The following is a 24081-nucleotide window of genomic DNA, read 5'->3' as shown; positions in this document are numbered from 1 at the left end:
CTTGTGTTTGCAAGCTTTAATTATAGGCCTAACCTATTGAACCTATCATCATTTACCAAATGTTTCATCCCAGGAATCAACTGCGTGAAACTTCTCTGCAGTACCTCTAATATATGTACAGTGGATTCCGGTTAATTGGGACACATTGGAACCAGTACATTTTGGCCCAATAAAAAAGACAAACTACCATTTAACATAGTAACAAACTATATATTTAGATGAAGTACAGAACAAATTGGAACTCTATCAATACTACTACAGTACTATAAAACTATATATTAGTTCCTAATAGTTATCAACAGAGAACTTCATCTGCCGCATTCTTTTGATTGACTGTAAATGAACAAAATCAGTGCAAACACCTAGTGTAGATAATGGATTGCCTTCATACAATGATGTCGATGATTGCATCCTCCAAATCTTCATTTTCACTGTAACAACCAAGATGATTGTCAATACCTTCAAATTATTCATAGTTCCTAACTTTAAGTAGTGAAATTGTTTCATTTTCACTCCTGGCCGCTTCTGGCATCTCCAAGCCTGAATGTTTGAAACTGCAGTGAGCAAAGCAGTTCTGAATTGTCTTACTGCTTATTTCTACCCAACTTTCAGTGACAAAAATCACTGTTTTTTGAACACAAGCTCACGCAACTGACGCTATTTAATAACAGTGCGGTGTCTAACAGCTACACAAGGGCACACATCTGATGCTAGTTAGAAACTGTAAAAAGTCTCCTGCCCCAAATAAGTAGCATAGTGTCCTAAGTAAATGAAGATAATCCTGGCTATCTTCTCAATTAGCTTTTACTCTTTAAGAGTTGTCCCAAATAAGCAGCTGCCCCGATTAAATGATGGCCAATTAACCAGAATCCACTGTATATGATTCTTTAAATATGGAACCAAATATGCATGCCATTCTCTAATTGCATCATACTTATACCCAAACCCCTAAAGACTTTCTTCGTTGCACAAAAAAAATCTCAAGTCAATCTTAAGTGTTTGACCATTCATCCTGTGACAATACAACCCTTGTTTAAGTCTCCCCAGACTGAGGAGATAGACTCATACTGTACATTCTATCCTACCATCAGGCAACCTTCCTATCAGGAAGTGATCTGATGAATTTATTCTGCACCACGTCCAAGTAAAATCCATTTCTACTATACAGCACACTGAGGATGTTTGCGCTGCTGAGATTTGGTAAGATATTATCATTTGCCTTCATCAGACACTGGTTTCTCTCATCAGATAATGGTATTCAGATCATGCAAAATTCAAATAAAGCCTTATTGTTAAATATATCCACACTCCAACATTAATAACAAAGAGGTGTGAATGTTTACTGACATGACGATCTCTGCTCCCATCAGTCTTCCAAACTTGGCTTTCAATTTCTCATTCATAGGCACTAGAGCATGTGCTGGAGGATGTACGATTGGAGTTTAAGAGTTTAATATGTACCTCTGCAGTTTAAGACGGTATTTTCATTTCAGTTTTCCATTTTAAGTTTGTGACTCTAAATTTATTTAGGTATGGAGACTAAAATTCACATGGCGCCCTAGATTTGTCCTCAGAGCCATGCACAATATACAGCAAATTCTGCACGATCAGCGAGTTTCTTCCATTTTCTTTTAGTTTTTGTAACAAGTAGAATATCAATTTCCCATTCTGCTAATTGATGACTGATTAATTCCTTATGTCAAAGTCCTCATTGCCAGTCACAGAACCATAAACACACAGCTAATGGTGATTATTGAACTTTGCAGGATACTACGGTAGCAGTAATTCTATCTGAGGGGATTAGAGCTACTGTGGTATAAGCAAGGCTGTTGATCAGAAGTGGAAATACTGGTCAATTTTCATCTCATTAACCCAGTGATGCCATAACCAAAATACTTTCTATCCCCATTCGTCCTTCTGCATTATTCCTGCACACACATACACACATCCCTTCAATCAGTACTCATGACAAGTTATTTTAAAAGAAAATTAAACAGCTAATGGACTGTTACTGCTCCTGATTGGTATGATATAATAAGTGGTGTTCTACAGGGTTTGACGCTGTGGCTTCAACTTTTACGATTTACATAAATTACTTTGATGAAAACACTTAAGTCACAGTTGCTAAATTTTGCTGATGAACAACGGCAGGCAACACAATTCTAAACAGGACATAGGGAGGTTGCAAAGTGGTTATGTGAGTGAGCAAAGATCTGGCAAATGAAGTATGTGGGAAAATGGAAAACTGGTCATTCTAGCAAGTGGAGAAAATGAAACGTTATCTAAATGATGACAGATCTGAGGTACAGAAAGTAGTGTGTCCCATATGTAATTTGCAAATGGTGAGTGTACACAAACGGGAAGTAATTAACACAGAATATTACAGTTTCCAGGAGAACTGAGAGGTTACTGTCGGTTATATAGAGCAGCAGTGAGATCTCATCTGGAATAGTCAATAGCATACTGCTCCCCTTATTTAACGATGCTAATGCATTAGAAGCAGTTCAAAGGTTTACTGGCCAATATATAAAATGGGCACTACATCCTATAAGGTTGGACATGTTAAGTTTGTTCCTGCTGTAGTTTAGAAGAGCGAGACAACAACTGATTGAACTACACAAGGATCTTGGGAGGCCTTGACAGAGGGGATGAAAAGAAGATATTTCACCTTTTGGAGAATCCCGATCCAAGGTTCACTATTTGAAAATAGGGAATGAGGCAAAATTTTCTGAAGTCTTTGGAAACTTTTATTTCCTTGAAAGGTAGAATATTTGAATATTTTTAAGGTAGAGTTAGGTAAATTCTTAATAAGAGGGTGAAAGGTAAATGTGGATAAAGTGGAATGCAAGATCATCTATGATGTTATTAAATGGAACAGCAGGCTCAAGGGGGCCAAGTGGCCGACTACTGCCTCTATATTCATATACATATTAACATGCAAGGAGAGAAAGCTAAGGGACATCTGATTAGATGAAAAAGGGGGCGAGAGTGATCAGCATCAGAAGCTGAATGGTCTGTTGCTGCACTCTAACATTCTGTGACACTCACCGCTAGCTTGTATATTATGCTATAGGCTTTACCAATCATATTCTATACTCTGCATTCACTTATTTTTTGTGCAACATTTATATGGCGATTCTGCCTTCTTCACCAACATGAATCACATGGTAACAATTGTTTGATGTGGACAAAGATCTGTCTAGACAACAGTACCACTTGAACCCACACAACTGATGAATAAAAGCAACACTGTCTCCAGCATATTTAACGACCACAGTATATAGAAATAATTACACTGTACAGTTCAATTTTAGTGCACTTGTTATTGCTTTAAGATTACCCCAACGTTCAATGACTAAACCTAAAACGTGGCATATTTCTACTGATCAGTTGAGTACAAATCCTTTTAGTAAACCATCCATATAACAAGACCACTAAACCTCAACAACCAGAGTAAAGCCAGAAAAAAAGTGAAAAAAAAATGATGCGGGTAACAGAACGGTGTCTATCATTCAAACAATTTAGCAGAGTATAGCAATTCAGCTGGCTGGCTCAGATGCACAAAATTCCTGCTGGGATTCAGTGTTCTAAGAACAATTATGGACCTATAATGAATGGCAGATAAATCTAGAAAAGTACAATCCTAATAAAACTAAATCCTGATCTGGTGTATTTCAGGTATAGCAAGTACAGGTGTCCCCCGCTTTTCGAACGCTCGCTTTACCCAAACCTCACTGTTACGAAAGACCTACATTAGTACCCTGTTTTCGCTTTCAGAAGGTGTTTTCACTGTTACGAAAAAAATCAGCACGCAAAAAAAATCAGCGCATGATAAAAGGCAGCGCACGCCCCGAGCAGATGCTCTCCCCCGGATTCGGAACGGCATTCTCGCCGGCCTTGCTGAAACACGTGCCTGTGAGCAGCCGTTTGCAAGATGAGCTCTATGGTATCGGAAAAGCCTAAAAGAGCTCGTAAGGGTGTTACACTTAGCATAAAACTAGGCATAATTAAGTGTTTTGATCATGGTGAACGAAGTAAGGACAAAGTGAGTTTGGCTTGTGGAAGCTGATGAACATGATGTTGAAGAGGTTTTGGCATCCCATGACCAAGATCTGATAGATGAAGAGCTGATGCAATTGGAAGAAATAAGGATAACAATCGAAACCGAATTCATTAGTGAAATGAACGTGAAGCAACTGCGTGAGATTTTCGCTGCAATGATAAAGTACGACTTTAATTTTGAAAGGGTACGTAGGTTTAGGGGATATTTGCAAGATGGCTTGAGTCCTTACAAAGAACTGTGTGATAGAAAAATGCGCGAGGCTCAGCAGTCAAGCAAGCCTTCCACATCAGCCACAGCAGACAACGAACCTCAAGCTTTAACATCGAGGCAGGCAGAGATAGAAGATGACCTGCCTGCCCTAATGGAAACAGATGACGAGATGACACCCCAGTGTCTCACCACCCCAACCCCCAGGCCACGGACAAATACCGATTTGCGGAGAATGCAGCGACAGCCGGGAGGGACACAGCACATCTTTAAGAAAAAAGCCGAAATAAACATGCTAATTAATTAGGTGCCACCCGACACGTAATTGTCGGCCCAGATCAGAGACGACGCAATCGGAAATCGGCACTGATCTGGGCCGACAATTACGTGCTGGGTGGCACCTAATTAATTAACATGTTTGTTGCGGCTTTTTTCTTAAAGATGTGCTGTGTGCCTCCCGGCTACCGCTGCACCCCTGCATGCTTCGCGGCAATGTATCGCTCAGCGACCTGGAGGGTGGGGGCCACTGCACCATGCACCACCCAAACTCCGGCTCAGCCTAACACACCATCATCAGGGTGCTCAGCGCTGTCTTCCCGATTCCGGTAAGTGATACTACAGTGTACATACGTTATTCCTACTTTATATAGGCTGTGTTATTTGGTATGATTTGGCAGCTTCATAGCTTAAAGGTTACTGGAGAGTGCTTGCGCTGTGTTTTTGCCAACAGCGCTTGCGTGAGATTTTCTGCTGACGGCGCTTGTGTGCGATTTTCACTACGGAGAACAGTGCAGTAATGATTGTGGAAAAGTATTTCTACTTTATATAGGCTGCGTATTTATCATATCATTCCTGCTTTTACTATATGTTACTGTTATTTTAGATTTTATGTGTTATTTGGCATGATTCGGTCGGTTATTTTTGGGTCTGCGAACGCTCACAAAATTTTCCCATATAAATAAATGGTAATTGCTTCTTCGTTTTACGACATTTTGGCTTACGAACCGTTTCATAGGAACGCTCTACCTTCGGATGGCGGGGGAAACCTGTACATTCATTAGTATATCTTGGCTTAAGGCGCCCCATCTTGAAAAGAATGCAAAGATAACTATGAAATTAGTTATAAACTTTATTCAAATTACTGAGATACTTTGAGAAATTCCAGCCAATGTAACTAAACTGGTTTCTAAAATTGTGAAGAGGAATATTAATAATTTTGCAACAAAAATAGACTTTGAGGGCTAACATAGCAGTTGTTTCAGGCATCAAGAGTGGCGTAAAGCTACAGTATCAAGACCTGTGCAGTTTCGCTTAAGAATGTATTAGCCTTTGTTATTTGTTCAGGAACATTGCAAATTCTAACAAAAATAAACAATGTGGCTAATTCCATTTCTAAAGGAATGAATCAGTAGAAAGCAAATTCTATAAATGACATGGGTTTGGGGATAATACTAATCCTTGATCTAAAATTGTACTATTGTGTTGCAAGGCATATTGCAAAGACATGAAATAATGACTCAGAATTTGTAGCCTGAAACAAAGCAAGAGTGCTCACTGCTGACATTGACAAAAGCTTCTTGAAAAGGTCAAGCAAACATTGTGACAAGAACTTCCTCTTTCAACTCCAACACCCATTGTCAGCCTTCCACTCAAAGGGACCTCTGACGTCCAGCAGCTATAACGTCATCAACCTGGCAGGGTAGCCAGTCATTCAAAAATAAAATGCACAAGCAAGGAATCAAGAACAATATTTAAAAAACAACCTTTTAAACATTAAAACAAAGTGATTGAACATTTATATGGTTAGATTAAAATCTGAAATATATAATTTTTTAAATCCCTTATATTTTGAAATTGTCATGGGAGTGAATTACCATACAAGCTCTCAGGACCAGAAAGTCTGCTCAGCAATACCTGTAATTTACTAAGTCATTACAAGTTTCACACACCTTATGTACAAAGCTGGAATATTTGCAGGGTTCCATGTGGAGGGATTAATCCATAATTAGCCTGCATTTATCAATTATATTAATTTTCCTCGATGGGGATGGAAAATACTGTAAACAATGTGGCATTTGAGAGACATGATAAAATAATGACAGGTTTGGGCACCTAAATGGATTTATAAAAAGGAAATCACATTGGACAATTCTGTTGAAATTTTTAGAGATTGCAAATAACAGAGTAGGTAACGGAGATTTAATTGATGTGGTGCATATTATTTTAGAACAGCTGCAATACGGAATCAGATAATAGGATATTAAACAGATTTCTGGTTATTTGGGATAATAAAATAGCATAATTTGGGTCAATAGGTAGAAAACAAAGCAGAAATAATAATGGGGTATTTTGAGGCTTTGATGCAACAGGGTGGTTGCATCAAAGTGGACTACTACAGCCTAGTTTTTTTTTAATATTCATGTTTGAATCTGGTGGGGGGGGTGCTGACAAAGCCAGTATTTATTTCTAACCCTATGTATGGATAAATGTTACTTGCCACTTATAAAGTCATGCCCAAACGTTTGTCCAGGTCTTGCTACGTGCAGGCATTGACAATTTCATTTACTGAGGACTTGTTAAAGGAATTGAACATTGAGCAAACAAACATCAATAAAAAATTACCACTTTTGAGCTCATGAATGAAGGAATGTCACTGATGAACCAGCTGAAACTATCCTGAGTAATTCCTTGTGAACGCAGCAGACCAGGCAGCATCTCTAGGAAGAGGTACAGTCGACGTTTCAGGCCGAGACCCTTCGTCAGGACTAACTGAAGGAAGAGTTAGTAAGAGATTTGAAAGTGGGAGGGGGAGGGGGAGATCCAAAATGATAGAAGAAGACAGGAGGTGGAGGGATGGAGCCAAGAGCTGGACAGTTGATTGGCAAAGGGGATATGAGAGGATCATGGGACAGGAGGCCCAGGGAGAAAGACAAGGGAGGGGGGGAACCCAAAGGATGGGCAAGGGGTATAGTCAGAGGGACAGAGGGAGAAAAAGGGGAGAGAGAAAAAGAAAAAGAATGTGTGTATATAAATAAATAACGGATGGGGTACGAGGGGGAGGTGGGGCATTAGCGGAAGTTAGAGAAGTCAATGTTCATGCCATCAGGTTGGAGGCTACCCAGACAGAATATAAGGTGTTGTTCCTCCAACCTGAGTGTGGCTTCATCTTTACAGTAGAGGAGGCCGTGGATAGACATATCAGAATGGGAATGGGATGTGGAATTAAAATATGTGGCCACTGGGAGATCCTGCTTTCACTGGCGGACAGAGCGTAGGTGTTCAGCAAAGCGGTCTCTCAGTCTGCGTCGGTCTCGCCAATATATAGAAGGCCACATCGGGAGCACCGGACACAGTATATCACCCCAGCCGACTCACAGGTGAAGTGTCACCTCACCTGGAAGGACTGTCTAGGGCCCTGAATGGTGGTAAGGGGAGGAAGTGTAAGGGCATGTGTAGCACTTGTTCCGCTTGCAAGGATAAGTGCCAGGAGGGAGATCAGTGGGGAGGGATAGGGTGGACGAATGGACAAGGGAGTCACGTAGGGAGCGATCCCTGCGGAAAGCAGAGAGAGGGGGGAGGGAAAGATGTGTTTAGTGGTGGGATCCCGTTGGAGGTGGCGGAAGTTACAGAGAATAATATGTTGGACCCGGAGGCTGATGAGGTGGTAGGTGAGGACCAGGGGAACCCTATTCCTCGTGGAGTGGCGGGAGGATGGAGTGAGAGCAGATGTGCGTGAAATGGGGTAGATGCTTTTGAGAGCAGAGTTGATGGTGGAGGAAGGGAAGCCCCTTTCTTTAAAAAAGGAGGACATCTCCCTTGTCCTGGAATGAAAAGCCTCATCCTGAGAGCAGATGCGGCAGAGACGGAGGAATTGCGAGAAGGGGATGGCATTTTGGCAAGAGACAGGGTGAGAAGAGGAATAGTCCAGATAGCTGTGAGAGTCAGTAGGCTTATAGTAGACATCAGTGGATAAGCTGTCTCCAGAGGTAGAGACAGAAAGATCTAGAAAGGGAAGGAAGGTGTCGGAAATGGACCAGGTAAACTTGAGGGCAGGGTGAAAGTTGGAGGCAAAGTTAATAAAGTCAACGAGCTCAGCATGTGTGCAGGAAGCAGCGCCAATGCAGTCGTTGATGTAGTGAAGGAAAAGTGGGGGACAGATACCAGAATGGGTACGAAACATAGATTGTTCCACAAAGCCAACAAAAAGGCAGGCATAGCTAGGACCCATATGGGTGTCCATAGCTACACCTTTAGTTTGGAGGAAGTGGGAGGAGCCAAAGGAGAAATTATTAAGAGTAAGGACTAATTCCGCTAGACGGAGCAGAGTGGTGGTGGAGGGGAACTGGTTAGGTCTAGAATCCAAAAGGAAGTGGAGAGCTTTGAGACCTTCCTGATGGGGGTTGGAAGTATATAGGGACTGGACATCCATGGTGAAAATAAAGCAGTGGGGGCCAGGGAACTTAAAGTCATCGAAAAGTTTAACAGCATGAGAAGTGTCACGAACATAGGTAGGAAGGGATTGAACAGGGGGGGATAAAACCGTGTCGAGGTATGCAGAAACGAGTTCGGTGGGGCAGGAGCAAGCTGAGACAATAGGTCTGCCAGGACAGGCAGGTTTGTGGATCTTGGGTAGGAGGTAGAAACGGGAAGTGCAAGGTGTGGGAACTATAAGGGTTGTAGCAGTGGATGGGAGATCCCCTGAGCGGATAAAGTCGGTGATGGTGTGGGAGACAATGGCCTGGTGCTCCTTAGTGAGGGGAACAACACCTTATATTCCGTCTGGGTAGTCTCCAACCTGATGGCATGAACATTGACTTCTCTAACTTCCGCTAATGCCCTACCTCCCCCTCGTACCCCATCCGTTATTTATTTATATACACACATTCTTTTTCTTTTTCTCTCTCTCCTTTTTCTCCCTCTGTCCCTCTGACTATACCCCTTGCCCATCCTCTGGGTTCCCCCACCCCTTGTCTTTCTCCCTGGGCCTCCTGTCCCATGATCCTCTCATATCCCCTTTGCCAATCACCTGTCCAGCTCTTGGCTCCATCCCTCCCCCTGCTGTCTTCTCCTATCATTTTGGATCTCCCCCTCCCCCTCCCACTTTCAAATCTCTTACTAACTCTTCCTTCAGTTGGTCCTGACGAAGGGTCTCGGCCTGAAACATCGACTGTACTTCTTCCTAGAAGTGCTGCCTGGCCTGCTGCATTCACCAGCAACCTTGATGTGTGTTGCTTGAATTTCCAGCATCTGCAGAATTCCTGTTGTCTGAGTAATTCCTTCATGGATATTCTGGGACTGGGATAACCAATTCTTTGGCACAGGTACAACTCCAGACATGGAAGTGTTTTCCAATTTGAAGGTTTTGACTGGTTTTGATGACATACTCCATTAAATGCTGACTTGAGCAGACATTCTCAACTCTGGAAATACTTATTTAATCTATTATTTATAACATTAGGATGTCTGGGACAGACAAACAAAGTAGAAGGAGTAGAAGGAAGGGCTCATAGACAAGATGAGTTTGCAGTGAACAAGGGGTGGGGAGAGTGAAGTAATCTTCAGAATTTGGGATTAGGGCTCAGGGAAGAATATTCATAGGCCAGAAGAAGCAAGTTCATGCTTACAATGCTTTCTATTGGGCCAACATTCAATTTTCTTCAACAAAGTTCAAGTTCCATATTTTAGCAGCCCCTATTAATCCCTCATATGAAAGTTGCCTTTTCCCTCTTTCTCCCCCCAGTCATCAAGAATTGGTTTTCCCCTTGATCTTCAACCCCCAAATTCCATTCCCATGTGTTTCCCCATTCATACCTTATTCATTTTTTCTATCACTTTTCATTGCTATTTGTCGTCTATTTTCTCAGTCCCACTCTAGGACTTGTGGACTGAACTGGTCTGGCTCCTTCTTTATCAATGTCACAGCTATCACAAAAAGCAACAACTCATAAGGAATAACAGCAGGAGTAAGCCACATTATGACATCTCAAGCTTTCCCTAACATCCAATATCATGGTTGATTCTCTAATGCATGTACTTCCCAGTCTGTCCACCAGACCCTTAAATTCACTGAATGCACCAAAACCTTATTGATCATTAAACAGACTTAATAACTCTATCTTTTGGAATGGAGAATTTAAGTTTTGCAAGCATCTTTGTAATGTTATATTGCTCCACTAAATGGCCAACCCCATGCCAGCTAGTTCCAGATTTTCCAGCCCAGGGAAACAACCTCTCAGCAGTTAATCTTTCAGTCTTTCTCAGACACATTCAAGTGCGTCTTAGAGAGATCACATTTCATTTTTCTAACTTCAAAGAGTTTACATCAATCTTACTCGATACTTCCTCACACAAACTTATCCCAGAACAAAAATCAACTGAGGAAAGCTATTTTTCAGGTAGGAGTTCCTGAAAGAACTTAGATCCAGTATATACTCAGTGGGCATTTTATTAGGTACAGCGGCTTATTAATGCAAATATCTAATCAGCCAAGCATGTGGCAGCAACTCAATGCATAAAAGCATGCAGACATGGTCAAGAGGTTCGATTGTTATTCAGACCAACATTAGAATGGGCAAGTAATGTGATACAAGTGATTTTGACTGTGGAATAATTGTTACTGTGAGACAAGGTGGTTTGAGTAGCTCAGAAACTGTTGATCTCCTGGGATTTTCACACACAGAAGTCTCTAGAGTTTACATAGAATGGTGCAAAAAAAATCCAGTGAGTGGCAGTTCTCTGGGTGAAAATGCTTTGTTAATGAGACAGGTCAGAGGAAAATGCAAGACTGGTTCAAGCTGACAAGAAGGCAACAGTAACTCAAATAACCACATGTTACAACAGTGGTGTGCAGAAGACCTCAAACATATACTCAGTGGTCACTTTATTAGGTAGAGGTACCTAATAAAGTGGCCGCTAAGTGTAATTTTCATGAAAGTAGAGAGAAGAGGCTCTTGAATCAGCATGGATAACTTCAATCATCTGAACTGATTCTATGTCCTACCGACTCACTCTCATGTTCTTTATAACTGTCGTTCTCAGTATTTTTTTTTATTTGCCCTGCTTGTCTTCTTTTGCACACTGGTTGTTTGTCAGTCTTCGTTTAAGTGTAGTTTTTCATGAAATTTATTGTAGCTTTTTACCATTGTAAATGAATCTCGACATAGTATATGGTAACATATATGTATTTGATAATAAATTTTCTTTGAAATACATGATACAAATTAAAACCATTGAGGACAAAAATCTTGAAGGATTTGTGGGCTAATTTATGTCAGCAAATGTTGACAACCACTAGTGTAGTTTCTTACCTGCTGACAATGTATCACTCTCACCACCTCTTGACCTGTGAAGAAGCTGGAGAATTTCAATTGTTGGATCAATCAGTCCTGCAGTTCTGAAAGATAAAATAGACAACTAAGACTAACACATGCTTTAGAGAAAAGGTGGATTTCTTGATATTATTATCTCCACTAGAACCATGAAAAATTGTCAGACCATCCAAGTCTGCTCCCAGGATTCCAATAATGCCAAAAATGAGCAATGCAGTTTAGGAGGATATTTTTTAAACTCTAATTTACCTTCCCATTGCCAAAGTAATCAGCATTCCCTAATTCACAAAACACTCTCTCATCAAAAAGCTGTGCAAGCAACTCCAAACCCTGCGTATATAAAGAATAACTTTAAAACGGGCTCCTGTTAAGCCCAGTGCTGCAATTAGAACCTATCCAATCTACTATCACTCTAATAAACACTTTGATATTTCCTGAAACAATGTTTAAATTGCAGTGCTGTCCATGAAACCCTTACAAACATTTCTGTGCCTAATGCCAGAAGAGAGGTATCCAGTATGACTGGGGACCCATAGATGTTGTCTGACTAGCTGAGTTCCTCCAGCATTTTGTGTGTTGCTTTGGACTGCAAAAACCTTGGCAGACATATGGATATACAGGTGTCCCCCGCTTTTCAAACGTTCGCTTTACGAAACCTCACTGTTACGAAAGACCTGGATTAGTTACCTGTTTTCGCTAACAGAAGGTGTTTTCACTGTTACGAAGAAAAGCAGCGCGCGATAAAAATCAGTGCGCGCCCTGAGCAGCCGCTCTCCCCCGGATTCGGAACTGCATTCTCGCCGGCATTGCTTTAACATATGCCCGTGAGCAGCCGTTTGCAAGATGAGTTCTAAGGTATCAGAAAAGCCTAAAAGAGCTCGTACGGGTGTTACACTTAGCATAAAACTAGACATAATTAAGCGTTTTGATCGTGATGAATGAAGTAAGGACAAAGTGAGTTTGGCTTGTGGAAGTTTACGAAGATGCTGTTGAAGAGGTTTTAGCATCCCATGACCAAGAACTGATAGATGAAGAGCTGATGCAATTGGAAGAGGAAAGGATAACAATCGAAACTGAATAAGTAATGATAAAGTACTACTTTAATTTTGAAAGAGTACATCAGTTTAGGGCATATTTGCAAGATGGTTTGAGTCCTTAACAAAGAACTGTATGATAGAAAAATGGGCATCAGCCACATCAGCCACAGCAGACGACGAACCTCGACCTTTGACATTGAGGCAGGCAGAGATAGAAGAAGATGACCTGCCCACCCTGATCAACGATGAGATCACACCCCAGTGTCCCACCACCCCAGCCCCCGAGCCACGGACAGATACCGATTCGCGGAGAATGCAGCGGTAGCCGGGAGGCACACAGCATATCTTTAAGAAAAAAAGCCGAAATAAACAAGCTAATTAATTAGGTGCCGCCTGGCACGTAATTAATTAGCATGTTTATTTCAGCTTTTTTCTTAAAGATGTGCTGGATGCGTTCCGGCTACCGCTGGACCCCTGCATGCTTCGTGGATCGGTATTGGTTCGCTGCCCGGAGGGTGGGGACCACTGCACCACCCCAACTTGTGATGACTCAGCCTAACACACCATCATCAGTGTGCTTGGCACTGTCTTCCTGATTCCCATAAGTGATACTACACTGTACGTACGTTATTTCTACTTTATATCGGCTGTGTATTTTTTTTGCATTATTTGGTATGATTTGGCAACTTCATAGATTAAAGGTTACTGGAGAGCGCTTGCGCCGTGTTTTTGTCGTTAGGTTTTATATGTTATTTGGTATGATTTGGTAGGTTATTTTAGGGTCTGCGAACGCTCACAAATTTTTCCCATATAAATAAATGGTAATTGCTTCTTCGCTTTACGACATTCCGGCTTACGAACCGTTTCATAGGAACGCTCTACCTTCGGATGGCGGGGGGAACCTGTACTACTGAAGGAGAGCTGCATAGTACAGAGGTGCAGTCTTTCAGTGAAACACTGAGCCATGGCAGCATCTGCCCATTCAAGTTGATGTAAAATATCCCAAGGCAAAGAAGTCAATGTCATTAAAATGCATTGACTAAATGTAATCACTTTTCCATTGTGGGAGCTTGCTGTGTACAGACTGGCCATAGCAATTTTGCTATTACAACAGGAATCACATTTCAAAAGCGCTATTCATTATACTATTTGTGGAGCATAACTCCAAGTATCTTTCATCCTTTGTAGTATGGAAACATCTCCTAACTTCACTTGCAAATAGTCTGGTTCAATTTTCTTACCCTTGATTGTCAGTGAAAACATTTTTCTCCCCCCGCCGCCCCCCCCCCCATGCTCTCTCTTGGTTTCGTGAAAATTTGATTCATATCACACTTTAATCTTCTAAATTCCAAAGAAGGGGAACACAGCATGTGTAATTGGTTTGTGGAATTTCCAGATCTTCATACATAGGAAATAACTCTTTTTCTTAAATAGTAAAATATGTTGTCAGTACAGTAAAAGCTGGTCATAGAAATATTCTAAAATTTGTCTGAGCAATTGTTTAAATCAAGATTCTAGTTTAAAGCTCAATTGCATTTTTCACTTCTATCTAAAAAAGTTCTGGAAAAAAATCGTTTGGGAATGTAATGAGCTAATCTCAATATACATAGATACTTGCACTTCTACTCGTCAGCCAGATTCTCTAAATTGCACCTCAACTCCTTGTGCAAGGAACAGGACACAGCAGACCCCACCTAACAAAAACACCCGAGGCAAAATGCCTTTTTAAATACTTTATTGCAGAACCAATTGATCGTGAAGAAAAGTACACAAGTAGGGTACAGCACACAAGGATACAACAGAGGAAAGAGGCTGGTAGACAGGGCTGTACTTGATGGTCTGAAGAGAGGCAAGGGCACTATGACTTGAGTCCATTCTCCAATAGGGCTACTAGTCAAAGCTCGAAGTTCATTTATTATCAATATATACTGCTTACAACTTTGAAATTCGTCACAAAACAAAGAAACCCAATAGAACCCAATAAAAAAGATCATCAAACATCCAATGTGCAGGGGGAAAAGAAATCGCACGAACAATGAAAGTAGGCAAATTACATTGGGAACTGTAGTTCACGAAAGTGAGTCCACAACCACAAAGCCAGTCACAGCTGATCCAGGGCTCTGTTAGTTGCAGGGCATGGCCTCAGTTCAGGCCAGAGGTAAGTAGACCTCGCGAGCAGCGAGCTCAACACTAGCACATCCCTCTCCTCTTGCTCCAACACCCTGACCTTTTAATCTAGCCTGGTGCTTAAATCGGCCAAACAGCAGGTTGTTTCTCGCTCTCTGACCCGGGATCTACATGCCTAAAAATCCATCTTAACAATTAACAGGAAGTACAAAATATTAGTATACAAGTTAACTCCATTCATTGTAAAATTGACGTGACAACTAAACATAATCGGGATAGCTGGGAAATAGAGAAGTAAACATGTTGATTTGTTCGAATTAACTCATAATTCAAAATTCTTCACACAAAATGAATAACATATTGATTCATAAAATCTCATAGAATGGGTTGCAGCACGGAGTGGGGTGGCATTTGGGCTGTTGAGTCTGTACCAACTCTATGAAAGAGCACTTACTCAAAATTCAATTATCTGCAAAAACAAGTGAAATATTAGTAGAATGGCTATCTACATGGGGCTTAGTAAAACTCCAGAGCCAAGTGGCAGAATCAAACAAATATGTAAAAATTATCTTGACATACTAGGCTAATAATAGCTCTACAATTCGTCAAAGTAAATTTACTATCGAAGTACATATATGTCACCATATACTACCTTGAGATTCATTTTCTTGCAGACATTCACAGTAGAACAAAGAAATAAAATAGGATCAAAAGTACACACAAAGACTGATAAGCAACCAATTGTGTAAAAGGCAAACTACAAATACAATAAAAATCAAATAATAAACAAAAATCAAAAATCTTTGACAAACTACCACCAAATTAAGCAATAAAGACAGAAGTATTTTCTGTTATATTTGCCAATCTTCTCAACAAGAGACTGATTTTATGCCCCCTTTAAGAAAATTCTTAGACAAATATGATTTATCATAACTTTTTAGCCAAATTAAAAACAGAAAGTGGAATATTTAGATATTTTGCCAGACCTCAAACTCTGTGCAGCTGAATGTTCAATGCACATATGGTTAGTACAGTATTCTATTGTTCACAAATGACCATCAAATTTTCATTTATTCTAGTTGAAGATGAATAGTAATTAGTGGCCTGAGAACAGTTCAAGTTATCAACACAAAAATTCACAATATAAATGTTGCTGATATTGCAGAACTATAATGGAAATTGAATCCAATAAATAAAAAAAAATAATTTGCACTTAATGAAAATTAAGAATTCTACATTATGGTTGCAGGGGTTATCTCAGCAATCTTATAAGTAATTCATATTCATCAAAAACCAAGTTAATAAAGCAAAGTTTATATCAATATTCTAACAGCTTCAAAACTTAGTATCAAACTGAAGCAATTACAGATGACAAAAGCAATTGAAGACACTAAACTTAATTATAGTATTCCTATGCCTTCTACCACCTATTTTGGCCCCTTTTTAAGGATGATTTTATTATATGCTGACAGCCATAATGCAGACACTGCTACTTATATTAGATTTAGATCAGATTAGATTCAACTTTATTGTCATTGTGCCAAGTACAGATACAAAGCCAATGAAATGCAGTTAGCATCTAACCAGAAATGCAAAGAATAGTGTTATTTACAAAGTAACTGCGAATAAAAAGTAAGTGCTACAGTACACAAATATAAAAGTACTGAGACAGTCCAATATGGGTGCAATACTGCTTAGCGCTGTGATGTGAGGTTCAGCAGGGTCACAGCCTCGGGGAAGAAGCTCTTCCTGTGCCTGCTGGTGCAGGAGCGGAGGCTCCTGTAACGCCTACCAGATAGGAGGGGAGTAAAAAGTCTATGGTTAGGGTGAGATGCATCCTTGATAATGCTTTTTGCCCTGCCCAGGCAGCGTGTATGGTAGATGTTCTCAATGGTGGGCAATTGGGTGCCGATAATCCGCTGGGCAGTTTTCAACACACGCTGGAGTGCCACACGAGACAATTGCCATACCACACTGAGATGCAGTTGGTGAGTATGCTCTCAATGGTACAGCGGTAAAAGTCCGTCAGTATCCTGGTACAGAGGTGAGCTTTCTTGATATAAAGTGATTATGGAGCAGAACAATACAAATTTAATCTTCCAGGTCCCTGAATGCACTGTCAACCTCACTGGTTCGTGTTCATCTTTCTAAATTGTTTCCCTATATCCCCCCAGCACAGTTTCAGCTCTTCTCAGCACCAAGGCAGCCCAAGTCAACACTATGAATGGCCTTCTCTGTGATTCCAATACATTTTCCATCATCTCCAAGCTGCTTCATTCAAACTAGAAGAATGAATGAAATCTGGCATATGGTAAATCCCAAGGTTGAAAGTTGAAGACTATAATCTATGAAAATACAGAAACTAGTCAAGACCAGAAGTTATGCACTTGACCAGATTATTTGCCATCTGCCATTTCACCACCCATATCTCCAAATGAACTATATTCCACTCTGTACTTTGACGATCTTCTATACCATCCTTAATGCCAATCTTGTATTATCTGCAAACTTACTAATCTGCCAATTCACGTTTTTGTCCAAATGAAGTATGTGCATCACATAGAGATCTTAGTACTGATACATCATGGGATTTATTCTGGCTGGAGTTCCATCAACCTCAGTCCTCTGTCTCTATGGGTAAGCCAATGCCGAAACCAAACAGCTAAATTACAGTAGATCTCATGCATCTTAATCTTCTGGATGAGCCTACTATGTCAAACAGCTTACTAAAATTCATATAACAAATGTCCACAGCTCTACTCTCATCAATCACCTTCATCATTTCTTCAAAAATCTCAAAGTTAGTAAACCTTTCTTGGTCTGGGCAAACCATACTGACTCTCCCTATTAGGCTATGGTTTTCCAAATGCTAATAATTCCTATCCCTAAGATACTCTCCAATAGCCTGCCTACCATGTATGTGGGTCTTTCCCATCTGTAATTTCCAGGATAATCACCAGGTTCAGCAGGTTTGGATGGCAAGCTACTTTGTGAGGAGGCACATAACAGTCCTACAGACCATGGATTGATTTCTCATTCTCCTGTTAGATGGCATCTTGTAGCTATACTGAAAGGATCTGGCCAACATCATGGCAACTTCTGGAGTGTAAGTCTTCAGTACTATTGCCAGAATGTTGTCAGGGCTCGGCTGCGTCCAATGCATTTATCCATTTTTTTTGCTGGATTTGGCTGAAGACTGATATCCATCATGCTGGCACCACTGGAGGAGGCTGAGATGGAACAGTGACACAGCTCCTCTGGCAACTACATCTGTTTTATCTTCTACACTGATATTTTAGTCGATCCCATCATTGAGAAAGGGGTTATTTGTGGAGCCTGCTCCTCCAGCATGTTGTTCAATTGTCTACCCCAACTGGATGTGGCAAGACTGAAGAGCTTAGATCTGATTCACTGGTTCATGAGTAAGTATTCCCAGAAATGTGCCACAAGGCCAAAGAACCCATGATAAGTTGAGATACTATTCAATCATTTACCTTGTGAAAACTGTGGCACTGGCAGTGAATTATTTTGAGTTTCAAGAAACTATAATTTGAACAAATTACACTCATCACAAATCATTAGAACTCAACAAGCCAAGAATAATTTTCATACTTCTTCACCTATAAGAGAAATAGTTGGAATCATATTCCTGCACAAGAGTTATACAGCATAGAAACAGGCCCTTTTGCCCACTTGGACCATGCAAATCAAGATGCCTTGTCCTAGCTAGTCCCACTTGACAGCATTTGGCTCATAACCTTATGAACCTTTTCAAGTCATATACCTGTCAACTGCATTTTAAAATTTGTTATTGTACCCACCTCAACCACTTCCTCTGGCACTTCATTCTACATAGACACCACCTTCGTGTAAAAAATGTTGCCTCACAAGCTCACATTAAATCTTTTCCCTCTTAGCAGCCATGCCCTCTAGTTCAACCCTGGGAAAAAGACTACTGTATGTATGCCCCTCATAATTTTTATACAGCTCTATAAGATCACATCTCAGTCTCGTACATTCCAAAGACTAAAGTCCTTGCCTGCCCAATCTCTGCCCCTCAGGTCTTGGAAGTTTATTGTAGATGTATTGTAGGGCTTCTTGTAAATTTATTCTGCACTTATTCCAGTTTAATAATATCTTTGCTTTTACAGGGTGACCAACACTGTGCAGCCTTTGTAATGTCCTGTACAACCTCCTGTATAAGCCTGAAATCTTTAATTATTTTATTTAAAACTTTACTTTGATCTATAATGAAGCTTTAAGGATTGCCAGGAGCTGATGCTATATCTTCAGATAGCATAGTCACTCCCTGCACATCAATGACAGTGATGCCTCCCTTCCTGATAGGCTGAGTGCCTACTAAGCACAATTTAACACATGGAATGATGTGACATTGAGGAAAGCCCCCTCTCCCCCGAGGAAGGTCTGGCTATAGCCGAGGTAAGGAGGATCCCAACCAGGATAAACCCACTCAAAGCTGAGGGCCAGACAGCATATTTGGTCAGGTGCAGCCCAGCTAACAGAGGTCTTAATGGACATCTTTAATATCTGTTTGAAGTCCCTGCAAGCTTCAAGGCACCCACCATTAGTCCAGTGCCCATGAGAGCAGCAGTAGCTGGCCTAAATAATTACCACCCAGTAGCAGTACTCCAACCATCATGAAGTGCTTGGAGCAGCTAGTCACGGATCATATAAAATCCCCACTTCCAGCTACATTGGACTCTTTCTAGTTTGCCTACGGTTCAAACCAGTTAATAGATGCTGCCATACCCTCGACCCTCTACTCCATCCTGTCCCATTTTAGAAAATGACGCCGTATATGACAGGATGTTGTTCACTGACTTCAGCTCGGCATTTAACAGAATCATCCCTTGGAGACTGGTGGGTAAACTTTCCTTGTTGGGACTCAACACCCCTCTCTGTAACTGGATCTTGGACTTCTTGACAGAAAAACCCCAATCAGTCTGAGTTGGCAGCAACATCTCATGTTCCATCACACTGAGCACTGGTGCCCCCAGGGGTGTGTGCTCAGCCCACTGGTGTTCATGTTACTAACTCACAACTGCACAGTCAGATGCAGCTCAAATTGCATCATCAGGCTCACTGATTATATAACAGTGGTGAACCTCATCAGCAACAATGATGAGTTGGCATACAGAGACGAGGCAGTGAGGCTTGTCAAACGGGGTGAGAACAGCAACCTGAGTCTCAACATGGACATGACTAAAGAGATGATTGTGGACTTCAGAAAGGCACAGGTCGACCACTCTCCATTGCACATCCGTGGCCCTTGGTCTGTACATAATGCGTGATTTAACCTGGACCCACAACACCTACTCACTAGTCATAGCAGCATGCACACTTTCTGAGGAGAGCGAAGCATGCAATGCTCCCTGCCCCCATTCTAACAACTTTCTCCAGCGGCACCACTGAGAGTGTCCTGCCTGGCTGCATCATTGTGTGGTACAGAAGCTGCAAGGGATTGGACCGCAAGGCCCTACAGAGGATAGTAAAACCTGCAGAGAGGATCACCAGGGTCTCCCTCCCCCTTATTTGAGACATTTACCTGGTGTTGTGTACGAAGAGCCTGAAATATTGTTGAGGATTCCTACAACCAATCCCACTATCTGGTTGGCTTACTACTGTCAGGAAGGAGGTACAGAAGCATCAGGACTAGGACTATCTGACTGTCAGCTTCTTCCCTCAGCCTTTGAGACTAATGAATACCCTGCCACCACAGAGGGCTCTTCACTAGGACAGTGAGCTGTTTACTGTATGCATTACTGTCTACCTGAGCTGCACATTTTGAATTATATTTTATTAACTTATTTATGGCAATATTGTGGTTTTATCTGCTGTGTGTGATATATGTACTATGGGTGCACCGTGGTCTAGGGGAACATTGTTTCACTTAGTTGGATATATGTACAGGCAGATGACAAACGAGCTTGAACTTCAGCTTGATATATACAGCTTCAAAGAGCTGTGTACTTTAGCCATTAATATATGCACTAGGTTTACACATGGACCTGCCTGATGGACCTTTGGACAAGGCTTGAAAACAATTTGAAGCCTTGGTGAGTCACTGAAGTTTGCAGAGGCAGGAGTGACACACTCGACGTCATGAACAGTGGCCATTTTGCATTTGCTGAAGATTGGTGAAGATGACAAGAACAACTGAAGAATAAGCGAGAAAATTCATATAAGATGTCAAGACAGATCAGAGGCAGTCAGTGATGCAGAGCTGTAAAAGAGAGTCTAAATAAAAAAAACTAGCAATATACAATTTACAATTAAGCACTGCATCTCTGTCTGAACATTTTGCTTCACCAAGTTAGTGGTTAGGATGATTGAAAGAATCAAACCCTCAATTAAGTCAAAATTTTACATGCAATAAGAAATTCTGAAAGCGAACACAAAATTAGTTAAAAACCAGAACATGGATATAAACATCAGAATGCATTTTGATATCTGGTAAGTCTTACCATCCAACTGAGAGCAGAGGCAAAGCCATTTAAAATATTTTAAACAACGCAACTTTGAAGTAAATTACAGATGCAGACCATGGTTGGTTATCCATCATAAAGAACTTCAAAAAGCCTACTTATCACTACCTTCAGCTGTGCATCTAACTTATATCACACATCACAAAGCGAGTTTTCAGTTGCTTCTAATGAAATAAATCAATTGATATCTCAATCTGGCCTCAAGCACCTGATGATAATGCAATCTAGCAGCCAATAACACTGAAGAACTATTGAAGACAGTAACCAGAAGGTAAAATAAAACAATTTTGACTTAATTTACAAGGTGTTATATATGCATGAAATTAAATGAGAACATGACATGTAATAAATAATTTCATATTTTAACTTTTTTAATCTATAAAAGTCACAGAATTTTGACTCAGGGATAGCAATGTGAAAATTTCTGTTTAGATATTGGGCTTGCCAAGAGGTAATTGTGTCTAAATACACCATTAAAAAATTAGTTCACTCAAAAAGGTGCAATCCTTTTTAAACGGTATACTGTACAATTAACTGTGCAAAAAAATTGTGACAGCACACTTAGGAAGTCACAGAGTCATAGAAAAGTACAGCACAGAAACAGGCCATTCGGCTCATCTAATCTGAGCCAAACCATTTAAACTGCCTACTCCAATCGACCTACACCAGGACCATAACCATCCATACCCTTATCATCCATGTACCTATTCTAACTTCTCTTAAATGTTGAAACTGAGCTTGCATGCACCATTTCAACTGGCAGGTTGTTCTGTACTCTCATGACCTTCTGAGTGAAGAAGTTTCTCCTAAAACTTTTCACTCTTAACCCATGATCTGTGGTTGTAGTCCCACCCAACCTCAGTGGAAAAAGCCTGCTTGCATTTACCTCATCTGTACCCCTCATAATTTTGCATAGCTCTATCAAACTTCCCCTTGATCTTCTACATTCCAAGGAATAAAGTCCTAACCTATTCAATCTTTCCATATAATTCAGGTCCTCCTGACCCAGCAACATACTTGTAAATTTTCTCTGTACTCTTATTTACATCTTTCCTGCACTTAGGTGGCCAAAGCTGCACACAATACTCCAAATTAGGCCTCACCAGTGTCTTATGCAACTTCAACATAACGTCCCTTCTACTGTACTCAATACTTTGATTTATGAAGCCCAATGTGCCCAAAGCTTTTATGACTGCCTATGTGTGATGTCACTTCCAATGACTTATGGACCTATATCCCCAGATCGCTTTGTTCTACCGCACTCCTCAGTGCCTACTATTCACTGTGTAAAACCTACCCTGGTTGGTCCTGCTGAAGTGCAACGCCTCACACTTGTCTACATTAAATTCCATCAGCCATTTCTCAGCCCATTTTCCAGCTGGTCCAGATCCCATTGTCACAATAGCATTCCTTGCTACCCTCTACATTCCCAAAATTGGTGTCATCCACAAATCTGCAGATCCAGCTAACCACATTATCATCTAGATCATTGATACAGATGACGAACAACAACAGACCCAGCACCGATCCCTGCGGCACTCCACTAGTCACAGGCCACCAGTCAGAGAGGCAACCATCTATTACCACTCTTTGGCTTTTCCTAGAAAGCCAATGTCTAATCCAAGTTACCACCTCATCTTGAATGCCAAGCGACTGAACCTTCTTGACCAACCTCCCCTACGGGACCTTATCAAATGCCTTGCTAAAACACGTGCAGAGAACATCGACTGCCTTACCTTCATTAACTTTACTGGTCACTTCCTCAAAAAATTTTGAGATTGGTTACACACAACCTTGCACACAAAAAAGCATGCTGACTATTCTTAATCCTTAATCAGTCCACGTCTATCCAAATATTCATATATCCGGTCCCTTAGAATACTTTCCAATAACTTTCCCACTACTGATGTCAGGCTCACCGGCCTGTAATTTTCTGGTTTATTTTTAGAGCCTTCTTTAAACAGTAGGATAACATTGGTTATCCTCCAAACTTCTGACACCTCACCTGTCACTGAGGATGATTTAAAATGTCTGCTAGGACCCTAGCAATTTATGCACGTGTCTTCCGCGGGGTCTGAGGGATCACCTTGTCAGGCTCTGGGGATTTATCCACCCTGATTTGCCTTAGGACTACAAACACCTCCTCCTCTGTAACCTGTAAAGGGTCCATGAATTTCATGCCATTTTGCCTTACTTCTATAGGCTCTGCGTCTGACTCCTGAGTAAAAAAAAAACTCATTTAAGATCTCCCCCATCTCTTTTGGCTCCACACATGGATTACCATTCTGATCTTCCACAGGACCAATATTTGTCCCTTGCAGTCCTTTTGCTCTAAATATATCTGTAAAATCCCTTAGGATCTTATGCCTTCCTTTAGCCCTCATGATTTTTTCTTAAGTGTTCTCCTGGAATTCTTATACTTCATAGGCACCTCATTTGCTCCTACTTGTCAATACCTAAAATGCACCTCCTTCTTTTCCCTTAATCTGGGCCTTAATATCTCTTGAAAACAAAAGTTCCCTGCACCTGTTACCATTACTTTATACTTTATTGTCGCCAAACAATTGATACTAGAGCGTACAATCATCATAGTGATATTTGATTCTGCGTTTCGCACTCCCTGGAGTACAAATCGATAGTAAATATTAAAAATTTAAATTATGAATTATAAATAGAAAATAGAAAAGGGAAAGTAAGGTAGTGCAAAAAAACCGAGAGGCAGGTCCGAATATTTGGAGAGTATGGCCCAGATCCGGGTCAGGATCCGTTCAGCAGTCTTATCACAATTGGAAAGAAGCTGTTCCCAAATCTGG

General features: G+C 40.9%; 1 protein-coding gene across 4 annotated transcripts in view; it reads right to left on the bottom strand.

The window, feature by feature from the left end:
* The window catches only part of atxn10 (ataxin 10), a 219435-nt gene that overhangs the window by 173862 nt on the left and 21492 nt on the right, over nucleotides 1–24081 (bottom strand). For all 4 annotated transcript variants that reach the window (XM_063059674.1, XM_063059673.1, XM_063059675.1 and 1 more), the window contains exon 3: nucleotides 11578–11663. In XM_063059674.1, coding sequence (XP_062915744.1) covers nucleotides 11578–11663 — 86 coding nt within the window. The remainder of the gene's footprint in view (nucleotides 1–11577; nucleotides 11664–24081) is intronic.

Source organism: Mobula hypostoma, chromosome 9 (assembly GCF_963921235.1).
Source record: "Mobula hypostoma chromosome 9, sMobHyp1.1, whole genome shotgun sequence".
Classification (NCBI taxonomy): Eukaryota; Metazoa; Chordata; class Chondrichthyes; order Myliobatiformes; family Myliobatidae; genus Mobula; species Mobula hypostoma.
Note: the sequence above shows the minus strand (reverse complement) of the source record. Positions and strands in the feature narration are given on the sequence as shown.